This window comes from Diadema antillarum, unplaced genomic scaffold (assembly GCF_040938485.1).
Source record: "Diadema antillarum isolate AM-2024a unplaced genomic scaffold, OU_Dant_1.0 seq00000466_RagTag, whole genome shotgun sequence".
Classification (NCBI taxonomy): domain Eukaryota; kingdom Metazoa; phylum Echinodermata; class Echinoidea; order Diadematoida; family Diadematidae; genus Diadema; species Diadema antillarum.
Window position 1 is genome coordinate 305,735 of NW_027271436.1, and position 22,534 is coordinate 328,268.

The 22,534-nt window shown below is 37.7% G+C and overlaps 1 protein-coding gene across 1 annotated transcript; it reads left to right on the top strand.

The window, feature by feature from the left end:
• Positions 1-16,947: 16,947 nt before the first annotated feature.
• Positions 16,948-18,249, top strand: LOC139733260 (uncharacterized). Its single transcript, XM_071644100.1, has one exon. The coding sequence runs from the start codon at positions 16,948-16,950 to the stop codon at positions 18,247-18,249; it is 1,302 nt and encodes a 433-aa protein (XP_071500201.1).
• The last annotated feature ends 4,285 nt before the right edge of the window (positions 18,250-22,534 follow it).

The window sequence follows — 22,534 nt, forward strand, 5'->3', positions numbered from 1 at the left end:
CTCGTACAGAAAAAAGAGGGTTTTTTTCCCCTGGATTAGATATGAATAGATATTTATCAAAGATATGTTTATGTTTTAGATTCTAGAGAAAAAGTGAAAAGAAAAGAAAAGAAAAGAAATGAAATGATATATTACTTTACATATAAGTATGCAGCTGGATGTTCATGTACAGCATTTCATAATCCCCTATTGACAGAGTATTCCAGGACGAAAAAAGCGGCGTGTCCGCATCTCACCCAGTCTTATGGCGGAGCATTGGTGTAAGCTGGGAAAAGATCAAGAAGGTTTCAGGAAGGTTTTTCTCAACGACGACATAGGTACACGTAGATTATCTCTTTGTAGTTTAAGGAGTGGTAGTATTGAACTGGTCAATGAAGAGGTTTCAAATTTTACTGTTTCCCTGCCAACCTGTACCATATATGAAACACTTTATGTGCTACTTGTGTCAAGGGCTACTTAAGGAGGGTAATCTTTCTCTGTGTATACCCACAGGGGATCATCCTTTGTGGGGGGGGGGGGGATGTTGAATGTCAAGCAATCTGCACGTTTATGCCTGAGGTGCATGTATTAGACTGTCCAGGTGACCTACTTTTTGCTATCTAAACAAAGTGCAATTGCACTCATTCACCGACATTGTTCGGGGGGGGGGGGGGGGGATGTACATTGGGTTTGTGGGACTTTGCATTCCTAACTCCTCTGGGATGAATTAACAACAACAACAAAGATTACTGTACTAAAAAAGCACTTTTACTTTAGGATGGTATTGTATAAGGCCTCTTGTCTTCCCCTAATAAAAAGGTTACAAAAAGAGCTAGAAATTGACAGATAAGATAGTATATATGTACGTGTATCAAAAGGCTTATCTTGCAAGAAAGCATCATACATGTAAGTCCCTGTATTTATTTAGAAATCTCAGTGGAGTCAATGACAACATTATCCACTGGAGTTGGCTAAGTCTTTAGATATGGTAAAGTTCTTATGTTATCACAGTATGAATGGTCTCAAGAGAGGTTTCAAATTTTACTGTTTCCCTGGCAACCAGTACCATATGTGAAACACTTTATATGCTACTTGTTAGAAACCGGAATGGTAAATTTGTAAAGGATGAATCACTAAGGACTGTCCAGGGAGGCAGAAATTTCTCCTTGCCAAGGGCAGCGGGCTGTACAAGCGAGGCAAATGATAATGACCACATAACGATTTAATACATGCAAGGCCATACACAGAATTTTTTTTTTTTTTTTTTTTTGGGGGGGGGGGGGGAGCAAAACACATACAAACTTTGAAAACCTGAAAACGAGGGAGCGAAGTGACTGAGCTGGTCACAAGGGTGCTTTTGCATTTTTAACAGTGAAATTTGGTGCACACTTTTGATGGATTGTCTGAAAATTTTCAGTAGAAACAAATGTCAGTTTTCAAAATTTCTGGGGGCAACACCCACCCCCACCTCATTTCTGTGTATGGCCATGATTGCTTGAAACAGTATTGTTGAAAACTTTGTTTGCCATAAGTTTTATAAAAATATAAATGTGTTTTAAATGTAGTTTTCCTTCTCCATTTCTAGGACATGGACTTGTGACCACAAGACCATTTCTTAAGGGAGATTTCCTGCTTGAATATCGTGGAGCTCTGTCCATTGCTAATGACGAAGATGAAGAGAATGTGGATTACATTTTCCATTTTTCTCACAGAAATACGGAGTATCGGTCAGTAATTTGAAATAGTATATTGACTCTTATATGTTCAGTGTATGCTGGTTGATATTTGCATGCTGTAAAATTTATTATTTTAGTGTTTTGGATAGGTCAATTCTCAACAGAGCAAATAAATGCAATCCGTTAGCTACCTACCCAAAACAAGAAGAGCAAAATCCCCCCCCCCCCATCACCAATCTGAAAGGGAAGATTTGATGCCATGAAATAGTTTACTAATTTATTTTACTAATTTAATTGCACTGTAAACAGATTTTCACTAGTTCATGGATAAATGTTAAGCACCTTATCAAAAGTCAGAGCCCATTTGGAACATGTTTTGTTAGTGTCTCTCCTGCACAGCGTCTTGCTCAAGCTCCCAAAGCTCTATGGACAGACAATAGGGGATCGGGAAAGCCGATGTAAGTAAAAGAAGAAGACGATTAAAGACGCAAGACGAGACTTTTGATAAGGTTCCTGATTCAGACATACAGACTGTGTTTCCTAAAGTGCTATGATTACTCGAAATATGGATATGAAGAATTATTCTTTATTCCCTTTATTTTGATGTGTATTGTCTGTCATATGGTACAAAGCTAACGAATGTCCTGTTTGTTTAAATGTTGTTGTTTTTTAGGCCTCTGTAGATGAAGTCTTGAGGGAGCATTAAAACATTGCACCTTTTTATCCTTCTGTCCATCTGTCCTTCCGTCTCCAAATTGGGTTTCCATGGGATATCGGTCTGATTTCAATAATTGTTGGTTTGGGGGAGACGAAACTAACATACAAAGGTCACACTTCATTATATTTACAAATTGGTCAAATGTGGTTTTCCATCCACAAAACTGATTAAATGATTGATGGATATTAGTATTTTTTGGTACATGTATATCACTTGTTGTTTTATAATGACCCCCCCCCCCCCCCCCACGAAGTCTGGAGAGTGAATTAACTTTTGCACCTGTTAGTCCGTCCATCCCCCAAATTGGTTTCCACCCGATAACTTGAAAAATATTGGACAGATTTGAATAATTTTTGTTGTGTAGGTACATCACACTAAAATACAGGTCGTTTGAATTTGGAGTCGGCAGGTCGCAACTCATTCTTTATGCGCATTGGTTTCCACACAATAAATTGACAAATCTTGGACAGATTTAAGTAATTTTTGGTTTGTAAAATATCACACTGAAATACAGGTCAAGTTCGAATTCAAAGTTGGCAGGTCAAAGGTCACAGGTCATAATATATGCAAATTTGTTTCCATGCAATAACTTGAAAAATATTGGGCAGATTTAAGTAATTTGGAGTATAGGTAGAGCACACTAAAACAGGTCAATTTCTAAATTCAGAGTTTGCAGGTCAGAGGTCTGAGGCCAGAGGTCACAGTCCTATATATGCAAATTGATCAACATTTTTGATGAACTTTTTCACACCAAAGAACTAAGAAATGCTTACTAATCACATTAACTTGGGCATCCGTGTCCTATGGACACAGCACAGCTTTTCTAGTTAATTTTTCATTTTAGTGCAGTGATTTACCATTTGGGACAGATAGGGGAGTTGAAAACTTCCAGTACTGTATATAAAGTTCCTGTTCTGGTAGGGGAATCTACACCCTACAAGCAATGCTTCTATGTAGATTCCTCATATTTCACATGTTTTATTGTCTTATAAGCTGTACGTGACAATTCATCCAGGCTTTTGTATTGTGATGTTTATGTTTTATGTATTTGTTGAAATGTGGAATATGGAACAATAAAAAACAAACAAACAAATGTTCACTCTCTCCAGGATTGATGCATCAGATAGCAATTCTTGCCTGGCAAGGTGGGTCAACGATGAACACATCCGTCCAAATAGCATCATGAAAAAGGTCACATTTGATGATAGCTTCCCCCATCTGTGCCTGTTTGCTTTGGTGGACCTTAAAGAAGGTGTTGAACTGACATACGACTATGGAGTAGAGAATTTACCGTGGCGACAGGTAAGTGAATATATATGTTTTTGTTGCTTATTCTAGTGTATGCACTTGTTAAAAGGTGGACCTTAAATGTGAAAAACTTGCTTATAAAGTAACCTAACATTAGTAGACCTTTGACATTCAAGGTAATTCCATTGTAAAAGAAAAAAAACCCTGCTGAACTTACGTAATACAGGTGGTCCTTACAGTGTGTAAATGACTAAACTTAGCTATAAAAAAAGGATCTCACTTTGATAGACAGGTCCACATTTCAGAATAAACCCTCAGAAAACGTCCTTTAGGAATATTCTGTTAAGTGGTAATTTATCAATTGTTTCAAAAAATTCCAGGGTGCTTAATGAAAAAAAAATTGTTTGCCAAACTTGATTCTCAAGTCTTCCTCCCCAATTGTCCCCCCCCCCCCCAAAAAAAAAAAAAACACAAAATGGCGACAATTTTCTGCATAAATAAAACAGTGGAGAATTAAAAAAGCGAGAGGAAGAGAAATAAGCAACTCAGCAATATAATGCCCTCAATCGTACAAGTATTTTAGGAGAGAAATAATAAATTTGACCAGTTGATATTTAAGAATATGACCGTCTTATTTGTGCAACTATGAAACTATCAAGACAATAATGAAATGTTTTATGCCTTTTCCCATGAATTGCAGTCCACTCTGGCCAAGGACACCCCAGTAAATAGAGGAAACAGCAGAAAAGATGCTCATGAAGAATCTGTGGTAAGTAATACCTGCAAAGGGTTTCTTTAGGGATCCTCAATAAATATGCTGATAGCTCAGCTATGATATGTCCTCGTTTGAATATGATAATAATTTCTGTGTCAAATTTGCAGTGTTATGTCCTCATACATTTATTGAAACAAGTTCATTGTTGTATTTGCAGTGTAATATTCTCACACATTTTTGCAAACAAGTTGTGTGTTCTTTAGTGTATCAGGGGGAGGGGCATGTCTATACCATTGCCAGCACACTGCACCAAAAGTGCAATGGAGAGAAAGAAAAAGAAGAGAAATTAGCATAGGGAGCAACGTAATGTCCTCATTCATAAATGTAAACAATTTCTGTGTAAAATTTGCAGTGTAATGTCCTCATACATTTATTGAAACAAGTTCAATGTTGCATTTGCAGTGTAATATTCTCACTCATTTATTTCTCTCCGAAACTACTTTGTTCTTTAGTGTAAAGGGAGGGGGGAGGGGGAGGGGGGAGGGGGAGGGAGAAGGGGTATGTCTACACCCTTGCCAGCACACTGCACCAATAATGCAGTAGAGAGAAAGAAAAAGAAGAGAAAAGAAGAGAAATTAGCATAGGGAGCAATGTTGTGTCCTCGTTCATATATGTAAACAATTTCTGTGTCAAATTTGCAGACCTGTGTAATGTCCTCATACATCTATTGAAATAAGTTCAATGTTGCATTTGCAGTGTAATATTCTCACACATTTATGCAAACAAGTGCTGTGTTCTTTAGTGTATAGGGGAGGGGGAGGGGGTATGTCTACACCCTTGCCAGCACACTGCTTCAAAAATGCAGGAGAGAGAAAGAAAAAGAAGAGAAAAGAAGAGAAATTAGCATAGGAAGCAATGTAATGTCCTCATTCATATGGCAATAAACAATTTCTGTGGAGTGTAATATCCTCATACATTTATTGAAACAAGTTCAATGTTGCATTTGCAGTGTAATAATCTCACATATTTATGCAAACAAGTGCTGTGTTCTGAAGTGTATCGCGGTGGGGGGGGGGGGGGGGGAGGAGGGGGAGGGGCATGTCTACACCATTGCCAGCACACTGCACCAAAAATGCAATAGAGAGAAAGAAAAAGAAGAGATATTAGCATAGGAAGCAATATAATGTCCTCATTCATATATGTAAACAATTTCTGTGTCAAATTTGCAGTTTTATGTCATCATACATTTATTGAAACAAGTTCAATGCTGCATTTGCAGTGTAATATTCTCACTCATTTATTTCTCTCCTAAACTACTTTGTTCTTTAGTGTATAGGGATGGGGGAGGGGGAGGGGGAGGTGTATGTCTACACCCTTGCCAGCACACTGCACCAAAAATGCAATAGAGAGAAAGAATAAGAAGAGAAAAGAAGAGAAATTAGCATAGGGAGCATTGTTGTGTCCTCGTTCATATATGTAAACAATATCTGTGTTAAATTTGCAGTGTAATGTCCTCATACATTTATTGAAACAAGGTCAATGTTGCATTTGCAGTGTAATATCTTCACACATTTATGCAAACAAGCGCTGTGTCCTTTATTGTATATGTGACGGGTAGGGGGGTATGTCTACACATTTTCCAGCACACTGCACCAAAAATGCAGTAGAGAGAAAGAAAAAGAAGAGAAAAGAAGAGAAATTAGCATAAGAAGCAATGTAATGTCCTCATTCATATATATAAACAATTTCTGCGCAGTGTAATGTCCTCATACATTTATTGAAACAAGTTCAATGTTGCATTTGCAGTGTAATATTCTCACACATTTATTTCTCTCATAAACTACTTTGTTCTTTAGTGTATATGCAGTAGAGAGAAAGAAAAAGAAGAGGGGGAGGAAGCAATGTATGTCTACACCCTTGCCAGCACACTGCACCAAAAATGCAGTAGAGAGAAAGAAAAAGAAGAGAAAAAGAAGAGAAATAGCACAGGAAGCAATGTAATGTCCTCATTCTTATATATAAACAATTTCTTGGATGAATTTGCTGTTGTGATGTCCTCATATAGTTCTATATTTCAATGATGAAATGTTTTATGTCTTTTTCTTATGAATTGCAGTCCACTCTGGCTAAGGAAACCCCAGTAAATGGAGGAAACAGCGGAAAAGATGCTCATGAAGATATGGAAGAATCTGTGGTAAGTAATACCTGTAAAGGGTTTCTATAGGGATCCTCAATAAATATGCTGATAGCTCAGCTATGGTATGTCCTCGTTTGAATATGATAACAATTTCTGTGTCAAATTTGCAGTGTTATGTCCTCATACATTTATTGAAACAAGTTCATTGTTGTATTTGCAGTGTAATATTCTCACACATTTTTGCAAACAAGTTGTGTGTTCTTTAATGTATCAGGGGGAGGGGCATGTCTACACCATTGTCAGCACACTGCACCAAAAGTGCAATAGAGAGAAAGACAAAGAAGAGAAATTAGCATAGGAAGCAATGTAATGTCCTCATTCATGTAAACAATTTCTGTGTCAAATTTGCAGTGTAATGTCCTTATACATTTATTGAAACAAGTTCAATGTTGCATTTGCAGTGTAATATTCTCACTCATTTATTTCTCTCATAAACTACTTTGTTCTTTAGTGTATAGGGATGGGGGAGGGGGAGGGGGAGGTGTATGTCTACACCCTTGCCAGCACACTGCACCAAAAATGCAATAGAGAGAAAGAATAAGAAGAGAAAAGAAGAGAAATTAGCATAGGGAGCAATGTTGTGTCCTCGTTCATATATGTAAACAATTTCTGTGTTGAATTTGCAGTGTAATGTCCTCATACATTTATTGAAACAAGGTCAATATTGCATTTGCAGTGTAATATCTTCACACATTTATGCAAACAAGCGCTGTGTCCTTTATTGTATATGTGAGGGGTAGGGGGGTATGTCTACACATTTTCCAGCACACTGCACCAAAAATGCAGTAGAGAGAAAAAGAAGAGAAAAGAAGAGAAATTAGCATAGGAAGCAATGTAATGTCCTCATTCATATATATAAACAATTTCTGTGCAGTGTAATGTCCTCATACATTTATTGAAACAAGTTCAATGTTGCATTTGCAGTGTAATATTCTCACACATTTATTTCTCTCCTAAACTACTTTGTTCTTTAGTGTATAAGGGAGGGGGGAGGTGTATGTCTACACCCTTGCCAGCACACTGCACCAATAATGCAGTAGAGAGAAAGCAAAAGAAGAGAAAAAGAAGAGAAATAGCACAGGAAGCAATGTAATGTCCTCATTCTTATATATAAACAATTTCTTGGATGAATTTGCTGTTGTGATGTCCTCATATAGTTCTATATTTCAATGATGAAATGTTTTATGTCTTTTTCTTATGAATTGCAGTCCACTCTGGCTAAGGAAACCCCAGTAAATGGAGGAAACAGTGGAAAAGATGCTCATGAAGATATGGAAGAATCTGTGGTAAGTAATACCTGCAAAGGGTTTCTATAGGGATCCTCAATAAATATGCTGATAGCTCAGCTATGGTATGTCCTCGTTTGAATATGATAACAATTTCTGTGTCAAATTTGCAGTGTTATGTCCTCATACATTTATTGAAACAAGTTCATTGTTGTATTTGCAGTGTAATATTCTCACACATTTTTGCAAACAAGTTGTGTGTTCTTTAGTGTATCAGGGGGAGGGGCATGTCTACACCATTGCCAGCACACTGGACCAAAAATGCAATAGAGAGAAAGATAAAGAAGAGAAATTAGCATAGGAAGCAATGTAATGTCCTCATTCATGTAAACAATTTCTGTGTCAAATTTGCAGTGTAATGTCCTCATACATTTATTGAAACAAGTTCAATGTTGCATTTGCAGTGTAATATTCTCACTCATTTATTTCTCTCCGAAACTACTTTGTTCTTTAGTCTATAAGGATGGGGGAGGGGGAGGGGGAGGTGTATGTCTACACCCTTGCCAGCACACTGCACCAAAAATGCAATAGAGAGAAAGAATAAGAAGAGAAAAGAAGAGAAATTAGCATAGGGAGCAATGTTGTATCCTCGTTCATATATGTAAACAATTTCTGTGGTAAATTTGCAGTGTAATGTCCTCATACATTTATTGAAACAAGGTCAATGTTGCATTTGCAGTGTAATATCTTCACACATTCATGCAAACAAGCGCTGTGTCCTTTATTGTATATGTGAGGGGTAGGGGGGTATGTCTACATATTTTCCAGCACACTGCACCAAAAATGCAGTAGAGAGAAAGAAAAAGAAGAGAAAAGAAGAGAAATTAGCCTAGGAAGCAATGTTGTGTCCTCATTCATATATATAAACAATTTCTGTGCAGTGTAATGTCCTCATACATTTATTGAAACAAGTTCATTGTTGTATTTGCAGTGTAATATTCTCACACATTTATTTCTCTCATAAACTACTTTGTTCTTTAGTGTATAAGGGAGGGGGGGGGAGGGGTATGTCTACACCCTTGCCAGCACACTGCACCAAAAATGCAGTAGAGAGAAAGAAAAAGAAGAGAAAAAGAAGAGAAATAGCACAGGAAGCAATGTAATGTCCTCATTCTTATATATAAACAATTTCTTCGATGAATTTGCTGTTGTAATGTCCTCATATAGTTCTATATTTCAATGATGAAATGTTTTATGTCTTTTTCTTATGAATTGCAGTCCACTCTGGCTAAGGAAACCCCAGTAAATGGAGGAAACAGCGGAAAAGATGCTCATGAAGATATGGAAGAATCTGTGGTAAATAATACCTGTAAAGGGTTTCTATAGGGATCCTCAATAAATATGCTGATAGCTCAGCTATGGTATGTCCTCGTTTGAATATGATAACAATTTCTGTGTCAAATTTGCAGTGTTATGTCCTCATACATTTATTGAAACAAGTTCATTGTTGTATTTGCAGTGTAATATTCTCACACATTTTTGCAAACAAGTTGTGTGTTCTTTAATGTATCAGGGGGAGGGGCATGTCTACACCATTGCCAGCACACTGCACTAAAAGTGCAATAGAGAGAAAGAAAAAGAAGAGAAATTAGCATAGGAAGCAATGTAATGTCCTCATTCATATATATATACAATTTCTGTGCAGTGTAATGTCCTCATACATTTATTGAAACAAGTTCAATGTTGCATTTGCAGTGTAATATTCTCACACATTTATTTCTCTCCTAAACTACTTTGTTCTTTAGTGTATAAGGGGGGGGGGGGGGGGGAGGTGTATGTCTACACCCTTGCCAGCACACTGCACCAATAATGCAGTAGAGAGAAAGCAAAAGAAGAGAAAAAGAAGAGAAATAGCACAGGAAGCAATGTAATGTCCTCATTCTTATATATAAACAATTTCTTGGATGAATTTGCTGTTGTGATGTCCTCATATAGTTCTATATTTCAATGATGAAATGTTTTATGTCTTTTTCTTATGAATTGCAGTCCACTCTGGCTAAGGAAACCCCAGTAAATGGAGGAAACAGTGGAAAAGATGCTCATGAAGATATGGAAGAATCTGTGGTAAGTAATACCTGCAAAGGGTTTCTATAGGGATCCTCAATAAATATGCTGATAGCTCAGCTATGGTATGTCCTCGTTTGAATATGATAACAATTTCTGTGTCAAATTTGCAGTGTTATGTCCTCATACATTTATTGAAACAAGTTCATTGTTGTATTTGCAGTGTAATATTCTCACACATTTTTGCAAACAAGTTGTGTGTTCTTTAGTGTATCAGGGGGAGGGGCATGTCTACACCATTGCCAGCACACTGGACCAAAAATGCAATAGAGAGAAAGACAAAGAAGAGAAATTAGCATAGGAAGCAATGTAATGTCCTCATTCATGTAAACAATTTCTGTGTCAAATTTGCAGTGTAATGTCCTCATACATTTATTGAAACAAGTTCAATGTTGCATTTGCAGTGTAATATTCTCACTCATTTATTTCTCTCCGAAACTACTTTGTTCTTTAGTCTATAAGGATGGGGGAGGGGGAGGGGGAGGTGTATGTCTACACCCTTGCCAGCACACTGCACCAAAAATGCAATAGAGAGAAAGAATAAGAAGAGAAAAGAAGAGAAATTAGCATAGGGAGCAATGTTGTGTCCTCGTTCATATATGTAAACAATTTCTGTGGTAAATTTGCAGTGTAATGTCCTCATACATTTATTGAAACAAGGTCAATGTTGCATTTGCAGTGTAATATCTTCACACATTTATGCAAACAAGCGCTGTGTCCTTTATTGTATATGTGAGGGGTAGGGGGGTATGTCTACATATTTTCCAGCACACTGCACCAAAATGCAGTAGAGAGAAAGAAAAAGAAGAGAAAAGAAGAGAAATAGCACAGGAAGCAATGTAATGTCCTCATTCTTATATATAAACAATTTCTTGGATGAATTTGCTGTTGTGATGTCCTCATATAGTTCTATATTTCAATGATGAAATGTTTTATGTCTTTTTCTTATGAATTGCAGTCCACTCTGGCTAAGGAAACCCCAGTAAATGGAGGAAACAGCGGAAAAGATGCTCATGAAGATATGGAAGAATCTGTGGTAAGTAATACCTGCAAAGGGTTTCTATAGGGATCCTCAATGAAAATGCTGATAGCTCAGCTATGGTATGTCCTCGTTTGAATATGATAACAATTTCTGTGTCAAATTTGCAGTGTTATGTCCTCATACATTTATTGAAACAAGTTCATTGTTGTATTTGCAGTGTAATATTCTCACACATTTTTGCAAACAAGTTGTGTGTTCTGTAGTGCATCAGGGGTAGGGGGATGTCTATACCATTGCCAGCACACTGCACCAAAAATGCAGTAGAGAGGAAGAAAAAGAAGAGAAAAGAAGAGAAATTAGCATAGGAAGCAATGTAATGTCCTCATTCATATATATAAACAATTTCTTCGATGAATTTGCTGGTTTAATGTCCTCATATAGTTCTGTATTTCATTGATGAAATGTTTCATGTCTTTTTCCCATGAATTGCAGTCCACTCTGGCTAAGGAAACCCCAGTAAATGGAGGAAACAGCGGAAAAGATGCTCATGAAGATATGGAAGAATCTGTGGTAAGTAATACCTGCAAAGGGTTTCTATAGGGATCCTCAATGAATATGCTGATAGCTCAGCTATGATATGTCCTCGTTTGAATATGATAACAATTTCTGTGTCAAATTTGCAGTGTTATGTCCTCATACATTTATTGGAACAAGTTCAATGTTGTATTTGCAGTGTGATATTCTCACGCATTTTTGCAAACAAGTTGTGTGTTCTGTCGTGATTCAGGGGGAGGGGGATGTCTACACCATTGCTAGCACACTGCACCAAAAATGCAGTAGAGAGTAAGACAAAGAAGAGAAATTAGCATAGGAAGCAATGTAGTGTCCTCATTCATATATGTAAACAATTTCTGTGTCAAATTTGCAGTGTAATGTCCTCATACATTTATTGCGACAAGTTCAATGTTGCATTTGCATCGTAATATTCTCACATATTTATTTCTCTCCTAAACAACTTTGTTCTTTCATGGATAGGAGGGGGAGGGGGAGGTGTATGTCTACACCCTTGCCAGCACACTGCACCAAAAATGCAATAGAGAGAAAGAAAAAGAAGAGAAAAGAAGAGAAATTAGTTTAGGAAGCAATGTACTGTCCTCATTCATATATGTAAACAATTTCTGTGTTAAATTTGCAGTGTAATGTCCTCATACATTTATTTCTCTCCTAAACTACTTTGTTCTTTAGTGTATAGGAGGGGGGAGGGGGAGGGGTATGTCTACACCCTTGCCAGCACACTGCACCAAAAGTGCAGTAGAGAGAAAGAAAAAGAAGAGAAACTAGCATAGGAAGCAATGTAGTGTCCTCATTCTTATATATAAACAATGTTTGGATGAATTTGCTGTTGTAATGTCCTCATATAGTTCTGTATTTCAATGATTAAATGTTTCATGTCTTTTTCCAATAAATTGCAGTCCACTCTGGCTAAGGAAACCCCAGTAAATGGAAGAAACAGCAAAAAAGATGCTCATGAAGATATGGAAGAATCTGTGGTAATTAATACCTGCAAAGTGTTTCTATAGGGATCCTCAATAAATATGCTGATAGCTCAGCTATGATATGTCCTCGTTTGAATATGATAACAATTTCTGTGTCAAATTTGCAGTGTTATGTCCTCATACATTTATTGGTACAAGTTCATTGTTGTATTTGCAGTGTAATATTCTCACACATTTTTGCAAACAAGTTGTGTGTTCTTTAATGTATCAGGGGGAGGGGCATGTCTACACCATTGCCAGCACACTGGACCAAAAATGCAATAGAGAGAAAGACAAAGAAGAGAAATTAGCATAGGAAGCAATGTAGTGTCCTCATTCATATATGTAAACAATTTCTGTGTCAAATTTGCAGTGTAATGTCCTCATACATTTATTGAAACAAGTTCATTGCTGTATTTGCAGTGTAATATTCTCACACATTTTTGCAAACAAGCCGTGTGTTCTGTAGTGCATCAGGGGAGGGGCATGTCTACACCCTTGCCAGCACACTGCTCCAAAAATGCAGTAGAGAGAAAGAAAAAAAAAGAGAAAAAAAAGAGAAATGAGCATAGCAAGCAATGTAATGTCCTCATTCACATATATAAACAATTTCTGTGTCAAATTTGCGGTGTAATGTCCTCATACATTTATTGAGACAAGTTCAATGTTTCATTTGCAGTGTAATATTCTCACACATTTATTTCTCTCCTAAACTACTTTGTTCTTTAGTGTATAGGGCAGGGGGAGGGGGAGGGGGAGGGGGAGGGGGAGGTGTATGTCTACACGCTTGCCAGCACACTGTACCAAAAATGCAGTAGAGAGAAAGAAAAAAAAAAAGAGAAAAGAAGAGAAATTAGCATAGCAAGCAATGTTATGTCCTCATTTATATATATAAACAGTTTCTGTGTCAAATTTGAAGTGTAATGTCGTCACACATTTATTGAAACAAGGTCAATGTTGCATTCGCAGTGTAATATTCTCACACATTTATTTCTCTCCTAAACTACTTTGTTCTTTAGTGTATAATGGAGGGGGGAGGTGTATGTCTACACCCTTGCCAGCACACTGCACCAATAATGCAGTAGAGAGAAAGCAAAAGAAGAGAAACGAAGAGAAATTAGCATAGAGAGCAATGTTGTGTCCTCGTTCATGTATGTAAACAATTTCTGTGTTAAATTTGCAGTATATTGTCCTCATACATTTATTGGAGCAAGTTCAATGTTGCATTTGCAGTGTAATATTCTCACACATTTATTTCTCTCCTAAACTACTTTGTTCTTTAGTGTATTGGGAGGGGGGAGGGGGAGGTGTATGTCTACACCCTTGCCAGCACACTGCACCAAAAATGCAGTAGAGAGAAAGAAAAAGAAGAGAAAAGAAGAGAAATTAGCATAGCAAGCATTGTAATGTCCTCGTTTATATATGCAAACAATTTCTGTGTCAAATTTGCAGTATAATGTCCTCATACATTTATTGAAACAAGTTCAATGTTGCATTTGCAGTGTAATAATCTCACACATTTATGCAAACAAGTGCTGTGTTCTGAAGTGTATCGCGGTGGGGGTGGGGAGGGGGAGGGGGAGGGGCATGTCTACACCATTGCCAGCACACTGCACCAAAAATGCAATAGAGAGAAAGAAAAAGAAGAGAAATTAGCATAGGAAGCAATGTTATGTCCTCCTCATATATGTAAACAATTTTGTGTCAAATTTGCAGTGTAATGTCCTCTTACATTTATTGACACAAGTTCACCGTGCATTCGTGATGTAATATTCTCACACATTTATTTCTCTCCTGAACTACTTTGTTCTTTGGTGTATAGGGAGGGGGGAGGGGGAGGGGGAGGTGTATGTCTACACCCTTGCCAGCACACTGCACCACAATGCAGTAGAGAGAAAGAAAAAAGAAGAGAAAAGAAAAGAAATTAGCATAGGAAGCAATGTAATGTCCTCATTCATGTGTAGACAGTTATTGTGTCAAATGTGCAGTGTAATGTCCTCATACGTTTATTGAAACAAGTTCAATGTTGCATTTGCAGTGTAATATTCTCACACATTTATTTCTCTCCTAAAATACTTTGTTCTTTAGTGTATAGGAGGGGGGGGGAAGGGTGTGTCTACACCCTTGCCAGCACACTGCACCAAAAATGAAGTAGAGAAAAAGAAAAAGAAAAGAAAAGAAGAGGAATTAGCATAGGAAGTAATGTAATGTCCTCATTCTTATATATAAACAATTTCTTTGATGAATTTGCTGTTGTGATGTCCTCATATAGTTCTATATTTCAATGATGAAATGTTTTATGTCTTTTTCTTATGAATTGCAGTCCACTCTGGCTAAGGAAACCCCAGTAAATGGAGGAAACAGCGGAAAAGATGCTCATGAAGATATGGAAGAATCTGTGGTAAGTAATACCTGCAAAGGGTTTCTATAGGGATCCTCAATGAATATGCTGATAGCTCAGCTATGATATGTCCTCGTTTGAATATGCAAACAATTTCTGTGTCAAATTTGCAGTGTTATGTCCTCGTACATTTATTGAAACAAGTTCATTGTTATATTTGCAGTGTAATATTCTCACACATTTTTGCAAACAAGTTGTGTGTTCTTTAGTGATTCAGGGGAGGGGTATGTCTACACCATTGCCAGCACACTGGACCAAAAATGCAATAGAGAAAAAGAAAAAGAAGAGAAATTAAGAGAAATTAGCATAGGAAGTAATGTAACGTCCTCATTCTTATATATAAACAATTTCTTTGATGAATTTGCTGTTGAAATATTTTATGTCTTTTTCCCATGTATTGCAGTCCACTCTGGCCAAGGAAACTCCAGTAAACGGAGGAAACAGCGAAAAAGATGCTCATGAAGATATGGAAGAATCTGTGGTAAGTAATACAGTCAAACCTTGTTATAAAGAGCACTGATCTAACAAACTCTTGTTATAACAAGGTATTTTTTCTGGTCCCAACTCTTTGTATTCTATTGTATTTTATGCCCTGATATAACAAAGTTTTGAGAGAAAGAAGTAATTTCTCTGGTCCCAAGCACCTTGTTATAACGATGTTCCACTGTACCTTCAAAGGGTTCCTATAGGGATCCTCAATAAATATGCTCAAATTGCTTACGTTGTAGTAGTGATACATGTATGTCCTCGTTTTAATATGTAAACAATTTCTGTGTCAAAATCCATCCATAGAGATGATGCAGAAAATACCAAAGTTTAGGTATGAAACATATTTAGGGTTGACCATAAGTATGTGGCATTGAAAGTAAATTGAGACTTCTCAGACTTTCATGACATTTCTTCTGTTCCCCAATGTTAATTAAACATGTAAATAATTTGTTTCCCTCCCTGTTTTCTTTTCATTAAAATTTACTTTTCCCAGGGTTTGGTTTCTTTCAATTGTTAGATAACTAAGTGTGGTCTATCAGTAGATTCTAGTTCCGTGGGGGGGGGGGGGGGGGGGGGGGGGGGGGAGGGGGTGCTGTAAAAGAAAGAAGCAAATATTTAAAGATTGATGTGTGTTGTGTCTGGTATCATGTCATAAAGTGACTTATAGAGATGACTCTTTATGGGGGGTATTAATAGAAATAGGTGATAATTATGAGGAGACATTCCTCAGCTATTTTCAGATCCAGCTTTGCTTGGCAAAATATTTCATTTTGATTATTGCATTTGCATTTACTTTGTGTTTTATTTGTTTCCATAGGAAGAAATAGATGATGATGATGATGATGCTGACCCAACATGGGTGAATCCAAGTGGAGTCAGCAGTGATGATTGTGATTCTGATGTCTTTCCATATCGCTTACCGCGTACATCCAGAGCAGCTCATCCATATGAGGCTAATACTAGTCAACCTGGCTTTACACATAGGTCAGAATCAGAAAACTATGCTGGAAATCAAGAGATGGACATACCGTGTACATCCAGAGCAGATCATCCATATGAGGCTAATACTAGTCAACCTGGCTTTACACATAGGTCAGAATCAGAAAACTATGCTGGAAATCAAGAGATGGACATACCTTGTACATCCAGAGCAGATCATCCATATGAGCCCAATACCAGTCAACCTGAATCAGAAAACCATGCTGGAAATCAAGAGATGGACATGGCAGAGAAACCTCAGGATATCAAGGTTCTAACAGCAAATAATGCAACTGGAAGGAAGTGGGACAAACGTCACTTTTGTGTCTTTTGTGAAAAAGACACACCAAAATTTGCCCGACACATTGAAATGCATCATTCCAATGAAATTGAAGTGAAAAGAATCATGGCACATCCAAAGAAGTCAAAGAATAGGCATAATTTACTTGAGATTTTGCGCAATAAGGGCAACCATTCTCATAATCTTCAAGTTCTAAGAGAAGGAAAGGGTCTGATCATTCCTTACAAACGACCAACATATGAAACAGCAGTGAAAGACTTCTTGCCTTGTACTCAGTGTTTTGGATGGTTCATTAGGAGTGACCTATGGAAACACAGAAAGAAGTGTGTTGGAAGCGAAATAAAGGAATCTGGAAGTTTTCAGTCTCAATGTTCCATGATGCTGCCAATGCCAAAAGAAGTGCCTGTAAGACTTCGGGATGAGGTCTTCCGTCGAATGACTCATGATGATGTTAGTTTGGCAGTGCGGCATGATGATTTAATCATAAAGCTAGGTGCACAACTTCTGTCAAAGTTCCAGGATTCAGAAAACCATTACAACTATGTTGGACAAAAGTTGAGGGAAATGGGTCGGCTACTCCTTCAAATGAGATCTATAAGACCAGGCATCAACTGCTTGTCTGAGACCATTGACCCACAGGTGTTTGATGATGTGGTCAGAGCTGTCAACAATATAGCAGGCTTGGATGAAAGCTCAGGGAAGTATAAGACACCTTCACTAGCGCTGAAAGTAGGACACTCACTCAAAAAGTGTGCCAGGATTCTTATGGCTGATGCACTGAAAAAAATGGACACAAGTCAGAAAGAAAAGGCTGAACAGTTTGGTGAACTGTGCTCTATTGAATGGGCTGAGAAAGTTTCAACAGGTGCCCTCAAGACTCTGTACGCAGCAAAGAGGAACAGACCAACAATAATTCCTTTGTCATCTGACATACAAAAGGTGCACAAGACCATCCAGGGCCAGGTGCAGGAGTCAATGGCACACATCACAGCAGGTTCTGTAAGCAGGGAAGATTTCTCCAAGTTGGGTCAAGCTATGCTTGCCCAGACTGTCCTGTTTAATAGGAAGCGTAGTGGAGAGGTGGAAAGGATGACAGTAGAAAACTACAAAAAACGTACTGGAGAAGTCAACAAAGACGTTCTACAGGGCCTCAACAAGCTTGAAAAGGAGCTTTGCAAGAAACTGTCAAGAGTTGAAATACCCGGAAAGAGAGGGAGAACAGTTCCTGTGGTTCTGACGAAGGGAATGAAAGAAGCACTTGATGTTTTGGCAGATGAAAACGTTAGGCAAGATGCTGGAGTCCTAGAGTCCAATATGTACCTGTTTGCACGCCCAGGTTGTACCACACCGTATAGGGGTTGTGATGCTGTGAGAAAGTGTGCTCAGTCGTCTGGAGCAGAACATCCAGAAAACATCACATCCACTCAGCTGAGGAAACATGTGGCGACCATGTCCCAGATATTATGTCTGAAGGACAATGAACTGGATGTACTCGCCACCTTTATGGGCCACAACATTCAAGTACGTAGAGAATTTTATAGATTGCCCGAGAACACACTACAGGTAGCTAAGATCGCAAAAATACTGCTGCTAATGGAAAAGGGACAGATGAGCGAGTGTTCTGGGATGTCCTTGGACAGTATCAATGTCAATCTTAATGGTGAGTACAAGTATTCTTAAACATCTTTATTCCAAAACACTTTTCATTCTGATATACGAGTACAACATTAATCCACAGAGGCTTATTCATATACTGTATGCTGGAAGTATACATTCACCCGCATGTTCCTAGAGTTGTGGTAGTACAGCCCAGTGTAGTGAAAAAAATATCCTGGTTCATTCGATGAGGAAAAGGGAGGGGGAAGGTATCTAGAAACCCATGGAATGATTTTTGATCCAGTTTAGTTCTTTAGATCTATTGACAGTCACAGTAACACAGAGGTACAAATTTCAATGTCTGGGAGTATGACATCTTTTTAAGACATTGTACAGGAAATGATCACACCCACTTTTCGAAAGAGTGCTGAAAGGCAGTGTTTTAGTATTTTTCTTGTAAAATATGCATAGAAGAAAAACATACGTGAGAGAGAGAGGTGTGCCACTTTTGTTTCTCATTCCCACTCAGTTTCTTCGACTCTTTTTTCCTGTAGTAGCGTTGCAGCTCATCGCAGATATGTTGATTCAGTTGCATTTGTTGCTGAGCTTGTTGTTGTCTGTACTGGCTGATCTGACTCGGTTCAACATAGTCCATCAAGTCAAGACTCTCCTTGATCTTCCTGAAGAGTTCATACTTCTCACACCCTTGAACCAGAATGTAGAACGTCTCTTTGTCCTTCTTCGCCTTCTTTGAGAAAGATGTAACGCCCACCACTAATGTCACTTTGCTCCAACCTCTCGAGGGGTTTACTATTTCTTCTGAGGTGCTTTGGACCTCTCAAAGGCTTTCTCTTCCGTTTTCCAATCCCTCCCTGGGCAAGCGCACACCCTGACATCCAACACCTGACGTCCAAGGATATTCCCACTCTTGTTGTCTAGTGTGGAGACCAGCTGGATCTTTCTCCTGTTGAGCCCACCTACACATGATGTAAAACATTTGAAGGTGAAGAGGTACTTGGAGTACTCTGTGCCCACTTGAGGTGCGGTGTATAGGGCCACAAGGCTGTGACGTCCAGAGGAGAAATCTGTATAGTAGGCTGTTGAGGGATCATTTAACATAATTAGAATGACAGCTACTGAAAGTGCCACATACCGGAGAATTGTGCTTTAAGTAGGTCAACCTTTCTGAAGTCAACTGTCTTTCTAAAATTTGAAACATTGGACAAACCCCCTCTCCCAAGTCTCTCATCTCTCTATTTTCACTGCAGAGTCGTGTGAAGAAGACGATGCCCCTGATGGAGATGTTCAAGAAGATGACCAGTCAAGTAGACGTAAGTTTATTTAATGGGCAATTCCACGATAACACTGTGACACTTTTGATTAGATTTTCACTCAATAAATGTAAATAATAAACAAACAGTGAGACTTGAGAACAAAGTTTTATTGTGTATCTATGACTATCATCACAAGCAACTTTGAAAAGAAAAGAATGAATAAAACTTCACAGTGATAAATGAGTTATGAGCTATTAATTAGTACCATAACACCATGACGCAAAATGGACATGGATATTTGCGCACTTGATTTTCTGTCCAAACTCTGTGAAGTTAATGAACATTTTGAAAACATGGTAATGTTGAATGGGTGTATCAGAGACTCAATGACAATAACCAAGTAGAACCCAGTGAAAGAAAATTTTGATTGACAGTAGAATTGTGACTTAGATTATAACTAAGTGCACAATAATACCGTGACTGTAACAACGTGACTTCAACAAAGTGTGTACAAACTGTATGTAAAATCTTATTGTCGTACTCACAACTCATATATTTTTCCCTGTAGGTAGTTAGAAGCAATCATTTACAGTGAATGTTTGACATAGCTGTGTAACACGTCAAGATAAAACAAGACATGATTGAAATTATAAATCACTAATAAAAAAACAAAATAAGGTAAACTTTGAACTGTAACACTGACACTTTGATTAGATTTTCACTCCATAACTGTATTAAAATAATAAACAATCAGTAAGACTTGAGAACAATGTTTTATTGTGTATCTATGACTATCATCACAAGCAACTTTGAAAAGAAAAGAATGAATAAAACTTCACAGTGATAAATGAGTTATGAGCTATTAATTAGAACCGTAACACCGTGACGCAAAATGGACATGGATTTTTGCGCACTTGATTTTCTGTCCAAATCTGTGAAGTTAATGAACATTTAGAAAACTGGTAATGTTGAATGGGTGTATCAGAGACTCAATGACAATAACCAAGTAGAACCCAGTGGAAAGAATTAATTGACAGTAGAATTATGACATAGATTATAAATACATGTTCTGTAACACAGTGACTGTGACACCATGAGTTCTGAAAAGTGTGTACAAAACGTATGTACAATCTTATTGTCATATTCACAACTAATACATTTTCCCCTGTAGTTAGTAAGTAGCGATCAATTACAGTGAATGTTTGACATAGCTGTGTAGCACTCCAAGATTTAAAACATGACATGAATGAAATCATAATCCACTTATAAGAATAACAAAATAAGTAAAACTATGCACTGTAACACTTGTAAAATATGCATAGAAGAAAAACGGACGAGAGAGAGAGAGGTGTGCCACTGTTGTTTCTCATTCCCACCCAGTGTCTTCGACTTATTTTCCTGTAGTAACGTTGCAGCTCATCGCAGATATGTTGATTCAGTTGCATTTGTTGCTGAGCTTGTTGTTGTCTGTACTGGCTGATCTGACTCGGTTCAACATAGTCCATCAAGTCAAGACTCTCCTTGATCTTCCTGAAGAGTTCATACTTCTCACACCCTTGAACCAGAATGTAGAACGTCTCTTTGTCCTTCTTCGCCTTCTTTGAGAAAGATGTAACGCCCACCACTAATGTCACTTTGCTCCAACCTCTCGAGGGGTTTACTATTTCTTCTGAGGTGCTTTGGACCTCTCAAAGGCTTTCTCTTCCGTTTTCCAATCCCTCCCTGGGCAAGCGCACACCCTGACATCCAACACCTGACGTCCAAGGATATTCCCACTCTTGTTGTCTAGTGTGGAGACCAGCTGGATCTTTCTCCTGTTGAGCCCACCTACACATGATGTAAAACATTTGAAGGTGAAGAGGTACTTGGAGTACTCTGTGCCCACTTGAGGTGCGGTGTATAGGGCCACAAGGCTGTGACGTCCAGAGGAGAAATCTGTATAGTAGGCTGTTGAGGGATCATTTAACATAATTAGAATGACAGCTACTGAAAGTGCCACATACCGGAGAATTGTGCTTTAAGTAGGTCAACCTTTCTGAAGTCAACTGTCTTTCTAAAATTTGAAACATTGGACAAACCCCCTCTCCCAAGTCTCTCATCTCTCTATTTTCACTGCAGAGTCGTGTGAAGAAGACGATGCCCCTGATGGAGATGTTCAAGAAGATGACCAGTCAAGTAGACGTAAGTTTATTTAATGGGCAATTCCACGATAACACTGTGACACTTTTGATTAGATTTTCACTCAATAAATGTAAATAATAAACAAACAGTGAGACTTGAGAACAAAGTTTTATTGTGTATCTATGACTATCATCACAAGCAACTTTGAAAAGAAAAGAATGAATAAAACTTCACAGTGATAAATGAGTTATGAGCTATTAATTAGTACCATAACACCATGACGCAAAATGGACATGGATATTTGCGCACTTGATTTTCTGTCCAAACTCTGTGAAGTTAATGAACATTTTGAAAACATGGTAATGTTGAATGGGTGTATCAGAGACTCAATGACAATAACCAAGTAGAACCCAGTGAAAGAAAATTTTGATTGACAGTAGAATTGTGACTTAGATTATAACTAAGTGCACAATAATACCGTGACTGTAACAACGTGACTTCAACAAAGTGTGTACAAACTGTATGTAAAATCTTATTGTCGTACTCACAACTCATATATTTTTCCCTGTAGGTAGTTAGAAGCAATCATTTACAGTGAATGTTTGACATAGCTGTGTAACACGTCAAGATAAAACAAGACATGATTGAAATTATAAATCACTAATAAAAAAACAAAATAAGGTAAACTTTGAACTGTAACACTGACACTTTGATTAGATTTTCACTCCATAACTGTATTAAAATAATAAACAATCAGTAAGACTTGAGAACAATGTTTTATTGTGTATCTATGACTATCATCACAAGCAACTTTGAAAAGAAAAGAATGAATAAAACTTCACAGTGATAAATGAGTTATGAGCTATTAATTAGAACCGTAACACCGTGACGCAAAATGGACATGGATTTTTGCGCACTTGATTTTCTGTCCAAATCTGTGAAGTTAATGAACATTTAGAAAACTGGTAATGTTG

Coding starts and splice junctions, on each gene's coding strand:
- LOC139733260 (XM_071644100.1), top strand. CDS start 16,948: ATGCTGCCAATGCCAAAAGAAGTGCCTGTAAGACTTCGGGATGAGGTC.